The sequence below is a fragment of the Mastacembelus armatus genome, chromosome 8 (genome assembly GCF_900324485.2).
Source record: "Mastacembelus armatus chromosome 8, fMasArm1.2, whole genome shotgun sequence".
Taxonomy (NCBI): domain Eukaryota; kingdom Metazoa; phylum Chordata; class Actinopteri; order Synbranchiformes; family Mastacembelidae; genus Mastacembelus; species Mastacembelus armatus.
In genome coordinates this window covers 21,534,478-21,552,172 of record NC_046640.1, presented here as the reverse complement: position 1 = coordinate 21,552,172, position 17,695 = coordinate 21,534,478, and the positions used below count along the sequence as shown (strand labels likewise).

At 44.3% G+C, this 17,695-nt stretch overlaps 3 protein-coding genes and 2 long non-coding RNA genes across 6 annotated transcripts in view; 3 read left to right on the top strand and 2 right to left on the bottom strand.

Moving 5' to 3' along the window:
- The first annotated feature begins 535 nt into the window (after positions 1–535).
- ankrd54 (ankyrin repeat domain 54) lies at positions 536–5,427 on the top strand. The gene is made up of 8 exons (XM_026325791.2): positions 536–1,189; positions 1,559–1,606; positions 1,694–1,792; positions 2,665–2,736; positions 2,889–2,936; positions 3,835–3,959; positions 4,043–4,150; positions 4,309–5,427. The coding sequence occupies exons 1-8, from the start codon at positions 817–819 to the stop codon at positions 4,381–4,383; spliced, it is 948 nt and encodes a 315-aa protein (XP_026181576.1). The 5' UTR covers positions 536–816; the 3' UTR covers positions 4,384–5,427.
- Positions 5,428–6,204: 777 nt separating this feature from the next.
- hmgxb4a (HMG box domain containing 4a) lies at positions 6,205–12,062 on the top strand. The gene is made up of 14 exons (XM_026324762.1): positions 6,205–6,286; positions 6,688–6,777; positions 6,863–6,968; positions 7,144–7,280; positions 7,428–7,503; positions 7,605–8,195; positions 9,183–9,386; positions 9,970–10,142; positions 10,234–10,315; positions 10,400–10,464; positions 10,674–10,770; positions 10,858–11,021; positions 11,266–11,388; positions 11,542–12,062. Exons 3-14 carry the CDS (start codon positions 6,932–6,934, stop codon positions 11,584–11,586), a joined length of 1,794 nt encoding a protein of 597 aa, XP_026180547.1. The 5' UTR covers positions 6,205–6,286; positions 6,688–6,777; positions 6,863–6,931; the 3' UTR covers positions 11,587–12,062.
- LOC113140772 (uncharacterized) lies at positions 10,136–14,536 on the bottom strand. The gene is made up of 6 exons (XR_004463133.1): positions 14,395–14,536; positions 13,992–14,071; positions 12,606–12,666; positions 11,218–11,396; positions 10,836–11,006; positions 10,136–10,697 (listed from the first exon to the last, which is right to left on the bottom strand). It is a non-coding gene; the product is annotated as an uncharacterized LOC113140772 (long non-coding RNA).
- LOC113140769 (GTPase IMAP family member 4) lies at positions 14,529–16,936 on the top strand. Its single transcript, XM_026324763.1, has 3 exons — positions 14,529–14,670; positions 14,925–15,073; positions 15,502–16,936. The coding sequence occupies exons 1-3, from the start codon at positions 14,646–14,648 to the stop codon at positions 16,339–16,341; spliced, it is 1,014 nt and encodes a 337-aa protein (XP_026180548.1). The 5' UTR covers positions 14,529–14,645; the 3' UTR covers positions 16,342–16,936.
- The window catches only part of LOC113140773 (uncharacterized), a 47,762-nt gene continuing 46,306 nt past the window's right edge, over positions 16,240–17,695 (bottom strand). For both annotated transcript variants that reach the window (XR_004463134.1, XR_004463135.1), the window contains 2 exons: positions 17,130–17,200; positions 16,240–16,303 (listed from right to left, as the gene is read on the bottom strand). This is a non-coding gene — a long non-coding RNA (uncharacterized LOC113140773). The remainder of the gene's footprint in view (positions 16,304–17,129; positions 17,201–17,695) is intronic.

The following is a 17,695-nucleotide window of genomic DNA, read 5'->3' as shown; positions in this document are numbered from 1 at the left end:
GGTTTCTGCTCCTTTAAGGTGTCATTATGGTATTTACCTCACTGAAACACCTGAGGGCGCTGTACTAACCTGAGCCACCTTAGCTGCCTTGATTGATCACTGTGTTTAGTAAGTGCACGTGCAGGTTGATGTTTCTCAAACCAAACAGGCACAGACGCCGGGCTGCAAACAGACTAAACTCTAGAAACTGGGTTTGGGTTCGAGCAGGACTGGGCTGCTCCTCAAGGGCCCCTAACACACCTGATCCAGGTAATCAGCAGTAGGACACACACACACACACACACACACACACACACACACACATATAAAACAAACCAAAATGAATGTAAATGATACACACAAGCTGGAAAAATGATATAAGTCACTTGAGTTTAGTAGTTTAACAGATGACACAGTCAGACCTGAGCATAAAAACATATTTTAAATCATAAATAAACATAAAAATGTGGAAAATTAACAGAACTGTTCTGTTCCGAGCAACGTGGAATCTGATTGGTCGTTTGCCTTCTGAGGTTGCGGATTGTCCAATGGGCGTGCCTTTTATTTCTGCTGCCGATGAACCGGAAGACGCTAAACGAGACATTTTGCTGCTCAGTCTCCCGTCAAGACCCGTGAAACGCCCCCGGATGGAGCGTCGTTAAACGGGCAGCGTCTGTGCCAACGCGCCGTGCGATGGCTCCAGGGGACCCGGACCGAGCAGAGGCCACATTCACAGCCGAGCCCCGGTGTTAATCACGGCTTTACTTTCTGTTCGCTTCGGTAGGAGAACAAACGTTGTGTGACGAGGAAACCCGGCTGCAGAAGTCCCGGTACCGCATGGACGGGTGGAGCCCAATCGTTGCTACGGCGTCGGACCATGACCGGTCCAGCTCCGAGGGGGAGTACACGCTGGAGCCCGGACCCGAAGATGAAGCTCGGGCGGCGGCGGACGGGGGACGGATGGAGGACGGGGACTCCGCTTCTGTCGGGTTCGGGATGAGCGGGATCGGTGAGGGCAAAGTGGTGCTGGGTCGGGTCGGACCGAGAGACGACAGAGAACTCCGGTATCTGCACCTGCTGTGGGAACCGGGACGGGCGGAGGTCGGCGCCCGTGGTGTTTCCAGCAAACTGGGAAAGGTGACGGGGAACCGGGCCAGAAGGCACCACCGGGCCGCGAGGAACCTCGGTCCTCTCGGTAAAGACATTTACGGTAAGAGCCGGTTCCTGGATGTGGAGCAGAATAAAGAGTGATCTGATGTGGGTCAGACACGTGTGTCAGTAATGATTGGACTCTACTGACAAAATGCTTTTATTTTGAAGGAAAAATGAAAACAGGAATTTATTGATCAATGAGTCTGGAAAACATAATAATAGAAATAAAATAAAAATCCAATGAGTAATAAAAAAAGAAGTGAAATTCTGATAAGCAGACTCTCATTGGTCTGTGTGGTCTCAATGTGGTCTCAATGTGGTCTCAATGTGGTCTCAATGTGGTCTCAATGTGGTCTCACCTGACCAGGTGTTGGAGCCGCTGCTCAGTTCTTCCCTTCACAATAAGAACATTTTCTTGTCTCCACAGCTGTGAAACGACTGAGAGACGCAGCGAACAGCAACGACATCGACACAGGTGTGGACGTGGAGCTGATGCAGTACAACACAGTTCATTCACTGTATGAGACGCCCACGTTTTACTAATAAAGTTGTGCTTGTTCAGTTCGAAAGCTCCTGCAGGACGACGTCGACCCGTGTGCAGCAGATGACAAAGGAAGGACAGCTCTGCATTTCTCTTCCTGCAACGGCAACGAGAGCATCGGTAGGTCGGTGACAACATTCAGGCCCACAGCTCGAACTAAAAGGCTAAATACCCGAAGTACAGAGGGCAGCACAGTGGATCAGTGGTTAGCACTGTTGCCTCACATCAAGAAGGTTCCTGGTCTGAAACCCATCAGGGGCCTTTCTGTGTGGAGTCTGCATGTTCTCCCTGTGCTTGTGTGGGTTTTCTCCAGGTACTCTGGTTTCCTCCCACAGTCCAAAAACATGTATGTCAGGTTGATTGGTGACTCTAAATTGCCCATAGGAGTGAGTGTGAGTGTGTGAGGTTGTTTGTCTCTATGTGGCCCTGTGATGGACTGGGGACCTGTCCAGGGTGGACCCCTGCCTTTCACCCAAAGAGAGCTGGGATAGGCTCCAGCTGATCCCTGGGACCCTGGTTAGGTCTAAGGGGGTCTAGATGATGGATGGATGGATAATGTGGAAAAAGAAAACAGCAGCCTTTGTTCAGTTTTGGGACATTTTTAATGAAAGAAATGTCAAAACAAATAACATTTCTATTTCTACTTGTGATTTTAAGCTAAAATGTAAGAATGAGAAATATTTGACCCTTCACGTGGCATTTGTTGATGAGATGACGACATATTACATTACTGAGACAAAAGATTAAACTAATCCTGAAGTTCATCTTAAACATTATAGAAATATCATCGTGAATGTCTAAAAAAAAAAAAAAGTGTTTTGGTCTGAAAATCCACAGTTTTTAATGTAACCAAGTCTCTGACATCTGTAACAGACCAAACAGCTGGAACGATCTAATGACATAATGGACAGACCTCCTGCCTTCATGCACTTTGGATTATGGCGACACTTGAGATGAAAGTTTAACACCTGTTAATTTTCTTATGCCTGTAGTGCAGTTGCTGCTGAGCCACGGAGCTGACCCCAACCAGCGAGACAGTCTGGGAAATACCCCCCTCCACCTGGGTAAGAACCATCACCTAGAAACCTGCAGCTCTGTGGTCTGTCTGTCTCTGACACAGAGCTGTGCAGCTGTTGTACAGATTTTACTGCAGAATGACGTTAAGATGTTTGTGGTTTAAACCCCCTTGTGCCCATGTCACCATGTGTTTGTGCAGCGGCCTGTACCAACCATGTGCCTGTGATCACCACGTTACTGAGAGGAGGTAAGCAGACGTCAACACGCTGGGAGTGATGCTCTTAGACCTGTTAAACACTGTTAAACACTGTTAAACACTGTTAAACACTGTTAATCGTTTTATGAGTCGGAGTGTTTTATTTCTGAAGTATAATTTACCAGATGTTGTCAAGTGCATGTTTTGGTAAATCCCTTCCAGTAGCAAATATGCACAAGTTGTACCCGTGTTCCCTCCTTCTTCTTCTTCTCCTTTGGGCTGCTCCCTTCAGGGAGCCAATCATCTGCCTCCATTTAACCCTATCCTCTGTATCCTCCTCACCCACACCAACTATCCTCATGTCCTCCTTCACTACATCCAAGAACCTCCTCTTTGGTCTTCCTCTAGGCCTCCTTCCTGGCAGCTCTAACCTCAGCATCCTTTTACCAATGTATTCACTGTCCCTCCTCTGAACATGTCCAAACCATCTCAATCTGGCTTTTTCTCCAAAACATCTAACATGAGCTGTCCCTCTGATGTCCTCATTCCTGATCCTGTCCATCGTCATCACTCCCAGAGAGAACCTCAACATCTTCAGCTCTGCTACCTCCAGCTCTGCCTCCTGTCTTTGTCTCGGTGCCACTGTCTCTAAACCAGACAACATTGCTGGTCTCACCACTGTCTTGTCCACCTTTCCTTTCATTCTTGTTGACACTCTTTTGTCACACATCACACCTGACACTTCCCTCCACCCGTTCCAACCTGCTTCCACATGACCATGTCATCTGCAAACAAGTGTTTGCTAATCCGTGTTCCCTACGTGATTAGAAATGATAGAAATTAGAAACATAATGTTCTGGTCAACACCATTAAAACCTGATCCATGTTTAAAAGACGTAGTTGTTGAAGAATCCTGTGTAACGGCCATGTTTGTGTTGTTGGTGTACAGGAGCCCGTGTGGATGCCCTGGACCGTGCAGGCAGGACCCCACTGCACCTAGCACGCTCCAAGCTCAACATCCTGCAGGAGGGAGATTCACGCAGCTTAGAAACCCTGAGAGGGGAAGTCACACAGGTGTGTGTTTTCTCACCTGGCTCAGTGAGATTTGAACTGTGCCTGTATTGCCAAAGATTTTTACCTGAGACCTTCCATCGTAGATTATTCAAATGTTGCGGGAATACCTGAACCTGATGGGCCAGAGCGAGGCTACAGAGAGGCTGGAACACATTTCCACACAGCTGCAGCACACACGCACCAAAGAGCAGGTGAGAGCTGCTGCTCAAGGAATGAGCCTCAGATTCTCAACGTGCATCAAAACAAGGTCTCGGATGTGATTGGTCTGAGATCTGCATGTTTTTAATATGCATATATTGATGACTTCTTCTCCATTTACCTAGATGTTTTATGCGTTTCTTCTTTTCAGGTGGACGAGGTGACGGATTTATTGGCTAGTTTTACATCACTCAGTCTGCAGAAACAGAACTTGGGGGATAGGTAGAAGATAAAGTGCACAGAGATCCTGCTCTTTTTTATGCAAGTCTCTGCTCCACCAGCTTGACAAGTGAAATCTGGGGTTTTCTGCCATTTTCCCAAACCACTAAATGTTTATCTGCAGTAATACTGTACTTTGCATTTGACGTCCTTTTCATTTTTACCTAGACAGTGATGTTACCGTTGAACAGACGGCTCTGACGAAAGACTAATGTGCCAACAAAAATACTGTGTTTTAGTTCAAATGTTTTATGGCCTGTGCTGTGGTGAAGATTTACATTTAGCTTATGGTCTGAAAAATCACATTAGGTGTTATCTGATTAATGAAACCTCGAAAAGCGAAATACACTGAGAACAGGAAGCTTGTGGAACAGATGCTAACCAGAAAGTAAGTGGAACTTTGTGTGTGTGTGTGTGTCTTTCTCTTTGTCTAGTTGTGCGTACAAATTTTAGTTAGACACCTTTATCGTGGGCAGTTTGAGGGTTCAGATTAGAACCAAGTTTAGGTTGTTCTCTAATATGCATGTATGTGGTGACATGTTCTCTTGGTGCCATTGTTAGCCATGTTTGCTGAGCACACACTCAGCGGTCAATTTATTAGGAACCCCTGCATCAGTTTATTAGTTTATGGGTCTGACACAGGAGTTCCTAATAAATTTCCAAGTACTGCTGTGTATTTCTTCTGAAATTAATTTAAGTTTTCATTTTTTTTTTTTTTTATCATCTGCATCTTTGCATCACTTTGCCTTTTCAATTGAATTGCAAGTTTGTATGTAAACTTTACTGTAAAAACTGATTTGGTTTTGGTTGGTAATTGACATGTGAATCCACTGTCTACTTTCATGTTTTCTGTACAGTAAGATCTGTGCATCTGGGTTTCTGTTTCATAAGTGCATCCACTGATGTCTCAGTTTGGACATGTAGGTTATGAAATGTGATTATTCACCATGATAATGCCTGGCAGTGAGATACACTGGTCTTAACTTTGGCCCCTGATTTTGATTTAATTAGTTCTAGTAATTTAATAAAAATGTATATACACTCAAATTTAGACATCTATTCGTTTGATTTGTGTTGGTTTTTGTCTATTTTTAGTGAAACAAAGACATTTTAGTTTAGTTTTTTACATTTTAGTGAATTTTTATTAGATAAGAATTTTAGGACTATTCTGCAGCTTATTCCTTCACGTTGTGACTGAAAACGTGTCCACGGTGTTTAGTAGGAGAATCTAGTTGTTGGACGATACAGGTATCGGTAGATCTAAGTGTATAGATGTTTACAGGTACAGATAAAGAAACGGTTTTTGCAGAGCAGCGAGTGACTACAGGTGTTCAGTGGGAGGAGCTAATTGTTGGATGACACTGATACAGGTGTAGTTCTTTAGTGAAACATCTAGAGGAGGATTTTTCTGAATATATGATAGAGACACAAAAACCATAACTCACACAGCTGACTGATGTAATGAACAGCATGTTACTGATAACACCTACCTTTATAAAAACATAGCATCAAGTCACTTTATGGTAGTATAAGTAAATGATTAACTTACTTGTAACAAACTAAATCTAACGCGTGTGGAACAGCTTCATGTTGTAAGTTAACGACTTATTGATCAAATGTTCTTCTCGGATGTTTATTTTGATATTTCATTGATTAGAAGGTCAACAAGTAGCATAAAGGTCTAGTGTGTGTTTGCTACTATTTGAACTGGACACAAAAATATGGCGGCCGTGCGGCGCAGCACAGAACCCCCATACGGCATCTCCAGTGAAGAATATATAGATCTATAATCTGTCCTGAATGCTGATTGGCTGCATCATCAAAGCCCCTCCCCTTTGCTCACACGTACTGTTGTTCGCCGATAATCAAAGATGGCGCCAGGACCCGCGTAATTTGGAGATCCCATAGAGGTAGTAAAATTTTAAAAACACGTTATTTCTTCAATCCCCAGTGTTGTAAACAACACATTCTGTCATTCCAGATACAATTAAGACATAAGTTGTGTTAAAAGCATGTCCGACAATGCGTTTTTCGCAACTTGAAGCCGCCGCGGCCTAGCTGCGGCTGAAAGCCTCGGGCTTTCCTTCGCTCTTATCACCGGTCAACTAAACACAGAGTCGGTGGGACGGAGATGTTTGGGAGTTAGGGAATGAAAGTGAGCGGAGAGGGGGTGTGTTTGTGTCTCTCTACAAAAGTAGGCGGGAATTTGTTTAGCTAAGAGTTTTGGTTTGTGTTGGTGAGAGAAAACTCATTGTTGTTGTTTGTTTTCTTCAACCAGCCGCTAAACACTTTTACCTTTTGTCACCCGCAGCTCCAGAGCTGGTCAGTGCGGGACTAAATACCTGCTGCAACCTAAACAGCTGTTGGAGGCGCAACGTTAGTGACCTTTGTTGATGTCAAGGTAACACTAAACCACAACAACTAGTATCATAGACGTTTCACACCATAACGTGCTTGTTAAAGTTGTCTTTGTTTATTCACAACAGCTCATAGTCCTGGATTCATGTTGTCAGTGACATCCTGTGACAACTAACCGTGTGGGCAAAGGAGGAATCATGGCTTTTGAGGAGGTCAAGAGTAAAGGAGGAATGGGTAATGTAGAAACACAATACCAAGTATTCCCAAAAAGTACAGCTGCTGCTTCACTGATTTGAATAGTACTTTGAACGGATGTAACAATAACCACAATATGTGCTGTCAAATATTCTCAGTTGTAGTATTATGTATATTTAAGCTAAAGATTCTGATCTAATTTCATGCGTTTCAGATGTGGGGATGGATGGAGAAAGGGGCCTCGTTGCTGGTCGTAGCCAGAGAGAGAAGAGGAGGTCGTACAAGGATCTGCTGAGAGAGGAGGAAGAGATCGCTGCTCAGGTCCGAAAGTCTTCCAAGAAACGTCCCAAGGTACTAAACCTGTCCACAACGACTTTACTTCAGAGTTCAATATCACAGAAAACTTGTAATATATTTTGCTGCTTATTTGGATTTATTTTACCTTATAAAGATGTTGAACTCTAACCTCGAAATTGGTAAAACGATTGTGTCCTGTAGGACTCAGAACTTTTCCTGCTGGGAGGAGACTCGCACAAAAAGAAGAAGAAACACAGTGATGAATATTACTACAGAGGTGAGAGCTTGTTTACTGCAGTAATCTGACAATTTCACAAAATTTGACCCTGCAGCAGCATCACATTTCATTTTTCCCTTGTGCATGCTTCCCTGTGCCAGACCATGATGGTTCAGGTCCACCTCCCCATAAGAAAAAGCACAAGTCTGCAGACCGCTCGCCGCCTCTGTCTTCCCCATCCTCAACAGATACAGCGATGGGCCTCCTGCAGGCTATTACCTCTCCCCTGGCCACAGGTTCAGACCCTAGCACTCACCTGCACAAGAAACCCTCCTACCCTTCCTTCTCCTCGCATTCCTCTAAGGACCGCAAACGTGAGAGCAGCAGCAACAGTGCTGGTGGTAGCAAAGGGAGCCAAACCTTTTCTCATTCCCACCCTGCATCTACATCATCATCATCTTCCTCCTCCAAGAAGCACTCCTCCTCTTCCTCAAAGTCATCTCTGTTCCATGGCGGTGCCCCCAAAGAGGAGCCCCTGACGCTGCGTGAGGCGGACGGGCTGAAGATGAAGCTCATCATGTCACCAGAGAAAGAGGAAGGGGAGACCTTCCCGTTTACGCCACACTCATCTAAAGGAACAGTGAAGAAGGAGAAGGACAGAGACAGGATGCAGCTCTCCAAGTCGCCCAAGAAGAAGCTACAGCAGAGTCGAGACCCACTGCCTGTAGTGGGGAAAGAGGTGGAGGTGGAAGGTAAGAGACGCCTGTTCATGACGCTTATTTTTCTGTCAGCCATGTATTGCTGGGGTGCATGCACATTATAATGTGTCACGTAAAAATGTAAATACATACTATTTTTTAAAGATAAATCGACAGTTTGTTTTTCCACTGATAGTAATTACTTGTTGGTTATGTAAAGTGGCAAAGATGGAACAGCAGCACAGTCTCCAGACTCTCCAGGTGAAGAGGAAAAGCAAAGAGAAAGAATGCCACAGTGTGTTAGACTCAGTGTGCAATATTTAGAGTGATGGAATATGTTATTCATAAATATCTTGTCGTTGGAGTGTAGTCACGTTGCATTTTCTTAATCTTAGAATGAGACTTTTAAATCTACATCAGGAGTGGGTCTTCTTTCACATTGCATCCCTGCTGTAGAAATCAGGTTTTGTTTTAAAGGTGTTATGACCCTAGGGGTCATTGTGTGTGTGGTTATGTGTTATTGACCCTCCCCATTACGTGTGTATGTGTGTGGGTGTGACGGAGGATGGAGTGGGCGTGGACGTAGGAAGCCCGTGGGCTTCTTATAGTCCTTCCGGGAAGTGTTGGACCAATCCCGGAAGTCCAACCCACGGGCTCGCTTGGGGTGCGAGAGGTCCCGGGTTCATATCCCGGACGAGCCCCCAAATCTATGTTACGCCCCAGCCTAGGGGTTGCCGGAGCGTAACACGATTGTTGAGAGTGGAAGAGGTTTGGAGGAAAACTCCACAATCGTGTTACGCTCCGGCAACCCCTAGGCTGGGGCGTAACAAAGGTGACAGCCACTGTACCTTCCATCGCACCTAGAAATGGGTTGGGAGGAGTGTTGTGTTCTGCAGTCTCACCACTAGATGGTGCTAAGTTTTTGACATTTTACATATTGCACCTTTTAGTTTCTTTAACCTGTGGCAGGTCTTCGACCCATCTCCTGGATGAAAAGATTTGTTCTTACAAACATTCATTGCTGTGTCCTCTGTTAAACAGGTCATTATGGCGGTGGCATGGGAGATGACAGCTCCTCATCTGGGGGCGAGCTGGAGGCGGGTGAACTAGTTATTGATGACTCATACACACACTTGTCTAAGAAGAAGAAGAAGAGCAAGAAAAGCAAGAAGAAAAAGGACAAAGAGAAAGACAGAGACAAGGATAAAAGTGGGAAAGATAAGAAGCACAGCAAAGGATTTGGAGGTGAGTTCACTGTTAAAATCATCAGTAACATTAAAAACAGACTTCCAAATCCATAAGACAGAATCTAAGGCAAGAGAAAATTCTATATTTAAACAAGGAGACTATATTTTGTCACATAAAGCAAAAATGTACCACATACTATAATAAGGAATTAATTTAATCACATATTATATTGAAGCAAAACTCTCCCCAGATACTACACTAATGCAATAAAACTTTACCACAGTATATGTTTCCTGTAGTGAAAATTAATAAGGTTTTAATATCTAAACTAAAGGAAAATGTTCAGCAGATTTTTATCACATATCACAGTAAGGCATTAATTTCATGTCAACACACAATTCTATAAAAAAACAATCGGACAATGTGCATTTTGAACAATTTGTTTATTTTTAGACAGCAGAAACTTTTTCATTCAACGGCTGAATCAGCATTTCTGTTTCCAGTGTCCTACCAAAATAAGAGCAGTTTCTTCTCTGAGCCCAGAGTCATGGACCAAAGTAATGTCTGTACATTACTCAAGTGTTTCATTTACATGTTCACTTTGTCATAATGGACTTTTTCTTCCCGTGTTTCTGTTCAGACTCGTCGAGACATAGCCACTCCCATCCCACCGTCAGCCACAGCGCTGTGGGTCCCATGTATGCCATGGGCACCCCTGTCCCTCCACACCCCCACCAGGGCAGTGATGGAGCAACAGAGAAGAAGAAGAAGGAGGAGAAAGATCGAGAAAAACACGAGAAGGACAAAGACAAGGTGGGACTGTTCAGTTATGTATTTTTATTTGTTAGCTGAAGTTCATTAGTTAGAAAATTATTGATTTCTAGTTTCTTTCTTTTGTCTTTAGCCAAAGAAGAAGAACACAACAGCATATCAGGTGTTTTGTAAGGAGTACAGGGTCAACATCAACGCAGAGCAGCCGGGATTAGGTGGGTAAATACCGACAGTCGCTGCACATTGTCCTGTGAATATTATGGAAGAAACCGCTTCATGTTTGTTCCTCTGCTCTACAGTCTTTGGTGAACTAAGCAAAAAGCTGGCGGAGGTGTGGAAGGCGATGCCTGAGAAAGACAAACTGGTGAGTGTTTTTGGTTTTCTCCTCCTCCTTAGCGTGCATTGGAAAAACCTCAGCAGCTCTACTTCAGATGTGTTTCAGTCTGTCTCCTGGTTCTGTTTCTTCTTCTAACCAAAGCTCTGAACATCTCTGAGACAGAACTGGTTCAGGCTTGTGTAGCCCTAAAGTTGCGGCGATGCACTGAAGCTGTGTTTCTTTGTTCCTGTGATCAGGTCTGGAGGCAGAAAGCTCAGTACCTGCAGCACAAACAGAACAAAGCTGAGGCCACAACAATCAAACACAAAAGCTCCAGTGAGACCAAGAGCAAAGGTATTTCCAACTTTGGAGAGAAAAATCTTTATTATATCTCTGCCCTCCACTCATCGATCTCATACCTGTTGTGTTATGTCCCAATAGTTGTGGGAACAGGGACAGCGATGGTGTCGCCGAACAGAACTCCAGGTACCGTGTCGCTGTCTCCAGCACGAGTCCCAGATGTGGACCCCATCGATGCGGCGGCTCACCTGCAGCTTCTCGGAGAGTCCCTGTCCCTGATTGGACACCGACTGCAGGAAACAGAAGTGAGTTCCCACATTTCTAAACACATTTACAGCTCAGTCATTTAGAACAGATCAGCGAGTCAACACCTTCCTGCTTTTTGTAAATATGCAAAATGTCTGAGTGTAGATTCATTAGCATTTAAAACGAAACCTGCCGAGCACCTTCAAACAAAAGTACCTTTGCCTCTCACATATTTGACTGTAGGATGTCTCATACCTTGCAGCGGAGTAACAGAGTTGTGTTACTGATGTTTCGTTGTGTCAGGGGATGGTCGCCGTCTCCGGGAGCCTGTCTGTTCTCCTCGACTCCATCCTGTGTGCGCTGGGACCCCTGACCTGTCTCACAGCACAGATCCCACAGCTCAACGGGTGTCCTCGCACCGTCCTGGTACAGTACTGTAGGAAACGTATGAAGAGAATTACTGTCAGTGTTTAGCTTTGGTGTTTGGAAACAGACGGGCCTCCCATTGTTGGTGAGGAAGAACACTGGACATATCTGTTGTTGTACTTTTCTAACAAGTATCTGTTTCTCCTGTTTCAGGCAAACACCCTGGACAACATCGCCTACATCATGCCCGGGCTGTGAGTAAAGTCATCGGTACAACCCTGGACTCTGAAGTCAACTTTGATATTTCCAGCATCATGTTTTTAAAGTGTATTTTTTTAAAACATAATTTTCTTAATTGTCATATTTTTTAAAATGTGCTGAACATGCTGATTTTTTTTTTTTTTTTTTGTCGACATGTCAGTTACAGTTTTGCTCTTACTGTACAGTGTGTTGTTGTATGAGTGTGTGTGTGTGTGTGTGTGTGTGTGTGTGCATTTAAGTGTCTACACAGTGGACTTTTTTTTATTGTAAGTCATCTTCTGCTCCTCAACATGATGTAATATATTTGATGCCTGCTTCTTTCTTTCTTTCACCGTGTAAAAAGTACTGTTAGGCCTTAATGTTTTATACATTTGATATTTTACTGTGGATACAGCATTTAGTAATTGTACTGTAAACTTTTAAAAGTGAGTGTAACCCTGTCTAAACTGTGACCAGTAAAATATGAGCTGATCACAGTGGGTGATCAGAAGCAGAAGAGACAGATCTATATCATGTCTGTGTGTATAGTGAGCAGGTAACATGTTTAACTAGAACTGATGAGTGTCACAACTTTTCCACTCCAGCCCCAAAAGTTTCAGCTGGGACTCATCAGCCTGATAAACGCTGAAGCTCTCCTGTAAACATGTTACTCAACACACACACACACACACACACATACACATATATTTTATATCTGTATAAACTATGTATAAACTATATACACACAGTATTCACACTCAACACATAAATACAGTATCAGTCAAAAGTTTGGACACTTTACCATTGAAATGAATGAGAAACTGTCCAAACTTTTGACTGGTAGTGTATATGTGTGTTTGTTGGCAGGTAAAATGTTTACCATTACTAACACACTATTCCTATGGTGGCCCTGTGAGCTCAAAACACTGCAGTGTGTTTTGGTTTTGTCTCTACTAAAGGCTGCAACGTGTTGTCCTCTCAGAGCCACCGTACCAGCCACAGTTCTTACATTGAAAAAGAAATTATTTTGTACTCACATTAAACTTTAGGCAGCACATGTCAGGCCTTTGTCCCACAGTTTAACCCTGGACACAAAACCTGTGGAGGAAAAAACAAACTTTCAAAGTCACGTCAGTTTTATTTACATGACTGAACATCACATTCAGCTTTCCAACACCCTCTGTCCTCAGAGCATCGACAGAAAAATGGCAGAACCCTGGAAGAGCAGCAGGTGTCTGGTACAGCACAGAGAAACAAACAGGAAGTTACAAAAGGAAAAGTTGGAGAATAAATGACAACCTGCCGACATCACATGGTTCAAACTACAAGATTTACAGCAACTTCACAACCAGGATGTTTTACAAGTGAGGAAAAATAACAGTATTTGTACTTTTACTTTTTACTGCACTAGTTGTGTGGCACTGTAGTTATTTCTCAAATTCCAATTGAAAGTTGATAGAACCAATTAAATTGACATTTTATTATAGATTTAGATTTTAAGGTGGAAACTGACAAACTTCAGGATCATATAAACTAATTAAAATTAGCTGCAGCGTTAAAGTCTAATTCTATAATAAAACAGTCTGAAAAAGTGAAATAAATATGGCTAATAAACTTAAAACCTTTAACCAATAATCAGAAAATGTGGATCACAAATCAATACACTGTCAACTGCTGAACAAAAGCATTAACAGATACAGCACAGAGACTTGTCACCAGGGCTGCAACAAACAATATTAATAATCAATTAACTGGTCAATTATGTTTTTGATTGATCAGATTTTTACAAAAGAATATAGGGATCTGTTTTAAACGAGTTTAAATATAAAGAGGTGGAGGTTGGTTTCATATATTAATATGAAACCAACTCTAATCATTTTTATGTGACGAGACTCATCCTACATTTTACTGCATTTAGAAAAAAAAAAAAAAGTACTTGTTTACTAGAACTTCCCTTAAACTGAAAAGTGATCGGTGCATTAACCCTCTAATGAAGAGACATGGATTCACACATGCACCTGAACTTTGGGTCTCACGTCTGTGGACTGACAGATGAAACAGGGTCTGTTTGCTCCGTGACATGTCAACTGTCTTCAGAAACATTTAACCGGGGGATTGATTATCTGATCACATAAGAGGAAAACTAGAACAAGAAGGTTCCACCACTGTTCACACAACAGCTTGTGATCATTAAACTCAGCCTCACTCTGTGGCCCAGTGGGGAAACAGAACCTCCCACTGAATCATCAGAGGCTCCTCAGAGTCAATTCACTGGGCTGAAGCTGCAGTCCAGTGTGGCTCAACAGGTTAGTCAGGCGTGTCAGGAAGGAGAAGTGTTGACACACCGAGACACAAACACACACCTACGATCTTATATTAAACATAGCACATCACAGTGTGTGTAGGTGTGTGTAGGCGTGTACCTGCAGCTGGATCCATCTCCTCTGTCTTTGCATGTGGCTCCTCCAGATATAAACAGTCATGTGTCGCTTTTCCTCCAAATCTAGAATAAATAATAAAATAAGAATAAAATAAAAGGAGCTGTTCAACTGTTCACTTTGACTGTAGTTCAGGTAAACTGAGACACACGGGTCTGTGTGTACAACGTTCATCACTTTAACCAGGAAAATTAATCCAATTTGCATCTTAGTTCAAATAGTTTGGTCCATTTTCTTTCATCACACATTTTATTATATTTTTAGTTTTAGTTAGTTAGTTAGATAGTTAGTTAGTTATTTAGTTAACGCTATTTTTCTGTTAATATCATGACTTTTCACTGCCCAAGTTCAAATGTCTGTGTCTGGCTCCATACAGATCTAGGCCTACCTGGGCGTTTCTGGCCTGAAACGATAAGAAAACCGTTTAGGAGTGACGCATCGGGGCCCTGGAGTCCTTGGTCTCCGGTCTGAGAAACCCTGCATCAGCCACCACAACAGATGGAGCTGTGCTCCCCTCCCGGGGACTCGGTGAAGTTTTAGTCCAGGACGAGAGGCAGGGCTGAGTCAGTCCGCAGGAACTAGGAAGTGTCTTCAGTTCTGGTTCAGCACAAAGCAACGCTGCGGAGAACAGGACCAGAAATGTCCGCATCTGCGTCACAGTCAGGTAAGAGGCGTTTTCCTGAGTGAAACACTAATTTGCGGTGCCCCGACACAGCTGCGGGGTCTCACCCTCTGCGGGGTCGCAGCTGTGTCGGGTTAGCGCAGTTTGGGCAGGGCGCTGAACAGGCAACAAGAACAGGCAGCAAGAACAGGCAGCCTGACATTTCTACCTGGTGCAAATAACATAGAAAAACTCCACTCACCTTATTATGGAGCAGTGTTTCATATCAACATCACTGTCTTTATTCCCGCTGGCAGAGCTGAGGCTGGTGGTGCTGGGCCGACCCGGGGCCGGGAAGAGATCGGCGGTCTGCACCATCCTGGGCCTGCAAGACACCGAGCAGGGCACAGACGCTCCAGGCCCGCAGGAGTGCAGCAAACACAGGGGAGAGGCTGCGGGCAGACAGGTAGGAGGAGGTGGTAAAACTGTTCTTTGGACCAGGTGGGACCTGGGTCAGAGGTGTCAACAAGACAAGTCACTGACACGTTGGATTTTCAGCACAGACGTTTTACTGATTTATAAGACGTTGTTTAAATTCCAGTTATGGTTTCACAAAACCAAACACAGACTCAGTTTAATCTGAAAAAGTTAGAACTAAAACCTGTTTGTTTTTAACTAAACTCGTTTTCTGTCACCAAGATGATGTTGATGATGATGATGATGATGATGATGATGATGATGATGTTGGCCTCATTGTTTACATGTTTCCATTGTCATTTCTTCTCTTTGCCTCGCGTCACTTATTATATTCAGTATAATCTATATAAAGTCTGACTTGGCTTCGACTTTGTTGCAGTAAAACATAAAATCAAAACCTTTTCAACCTCCCTGCAGGTGGTGGTCGTCTCCAGTCCGCCCTGGTTCGGCTCAGGCTGCAACCCGGAGGAGCAGAGGAAGCACATCTCCTCCTTTATCGCCCTTTCCAGCCCCGGGCCACACGTCTTCCTGCTGTGTGTCCCCGTGAACCAGCCGGCTGACGGGGAGATGAAGGCTCTGGCTGTGCTCAGCAAACTGTTTGGGCCCTCTGCGGTCCGCAGCCACACCCTGGTGCTCTTCACCTACATCGACGAGCTGGAGGAGGACGAGAACCTGGAGGAATACCTCACCACTTGGCGCAAGGACCTCCTGGAGCTGGTGGGAAGATGTGGCGACCGCTACCACACCCTGGAAGCCCGTGGTGGAGAGCCGGGAGATGGCACGACTGTGGAGGGGCTGCTGGAGAAGGTGGAGCAGGCGGTGAGGGAGAACGGGGCTCAACACCTGAGCTGCCCCCTGTACCAGGAGGCTGAGGAGAGGGTGAGGAAGAGGCAGGTGGAGCTGGTGAGGCAGAGAAGAGGAGAGGGGTTGGATGACTCCCCGTCAGAGGAAAACATGACAGAAGAAGAGATGGAAGCGGAGCGGGAGGAGGCGGAGAGGAGCGTAGGTGACCTGAACGTAGATATTGATGATATTTTCCCCCGGACCAGTGTCGCCTCTGCGCCGTCGTTTCTCCGGAGCCTGTGGGAGAAGCTGATGAGCTGGATATACTGGCTGCCCACACTGGTGAGAAGAGAGGCCTTGCTCGGCTCCCTGGTCGGCCTGTTTGTGGGGGGGCCGTTCGGAGGCATGCTGGGCACCACTGTGGGATCAGTGGCCACTGAGGTGGGGAGAAGAAAAACAGAGAAAACAAAATAAGAAATAACCTCACGATGTATTTTGCATTAAATTGCACCTTGAAGTCGCTGTGTTGAGAAAACTACTGTTACTGAGTGTTGGGTTTGTTCTGTCAGGGTGGGAACCACTTTATTATCTAATAATCAATAAACGATGTTTCAGAGATCAACGATATATTGAGAACTAACGGAGCTTCCCATTGGCTGCTGTGCTGATTGTCATGATGCTCAGTTTACTCAGCTTCAGGTTTAGTCTGTCTTCCCTCTGGTGTTTAGTGTTTTTGGAGCTGCAGCACAAACGTCTCATTTCATTGGACGTTTTATTTACATCCACTTCACCTTCTTCTTCTCTGGATCATCAATGGAAAAACACTTTAACACTAAAATGAAACAAGGAGGAGCTTTACAACCTGGCAACACAGAAATAATCCTAATCAATAAATGATTAGTGATCCATAAAGAAGACGAATACATGTCATTACTTAGTTTAAAACAGAAGGGGTGCAGTACTAAAAACACCCAGAAGGTGGAGACACTGACCTTTTCACTGGGCAAACTGAACTCAGAGATTCTTATTTACTGTTCACCAAGTAAATAAAAGCTGTTGTTTAAACGTGTCCCTGCTGTTTCTCTGTGGGTCAGACCACATTCTCATTTTTGATCAAGTCGTGGACATTTTTATTCAAACGTGTGTTTTCTGAGCGGTGTGATTATAAGAGCTGAGCATTAAAGCTCCTCTGTCCTGCTCACACAGCTTACGGCTTTGACATGGACGTAATGGATACTCAAAGACACTAAAACCGTCCTTACATCTCTCTCGGCCACGCTCTCCAAGCTCGGCCTCAGGAACAGCTAGGCGTTTCCGAATGTGGGTGGTCCAGCTGGGGTGGGAGAGAGAGAGAGGGAGAGGGAGAGGGAGAGGGAGAATTAGCCTGGCTCTCATGTTTCCCAAAAAACCAGAGGAGAGGGAGGGAAAGAGAAAGAGAGAGTGAGTGAGAAGCAGCGAATGAACAGGAGAGAGAGCCAAAGGCAGAGAACAAGCTCTGGGACCACATCTGTCTTCCAGATGTGGCCTCCACAGTTGTCTGAAACAGGAAAAAAGGCTTTAAAAGTAAAGGAAAATTGGTGCTAAACAGTTTTTTATTGTTAGGGATTACACATACAGTACGGACTACAGTACACAGTACCAGCACTGGGATATACTGCCTTTGTAAAACTGCACACTGGACCCTTGAGAGTATATGGACCCATTAATGTAGATGAGAGAACACCTGTCCAAATATTATTCAGTCTCAGTGGATACACATCACAGACAACACAGGAGATACAGCTGGTATATGAAGTACTGAGATCCTTTACTGCAGTAACACAGTGTA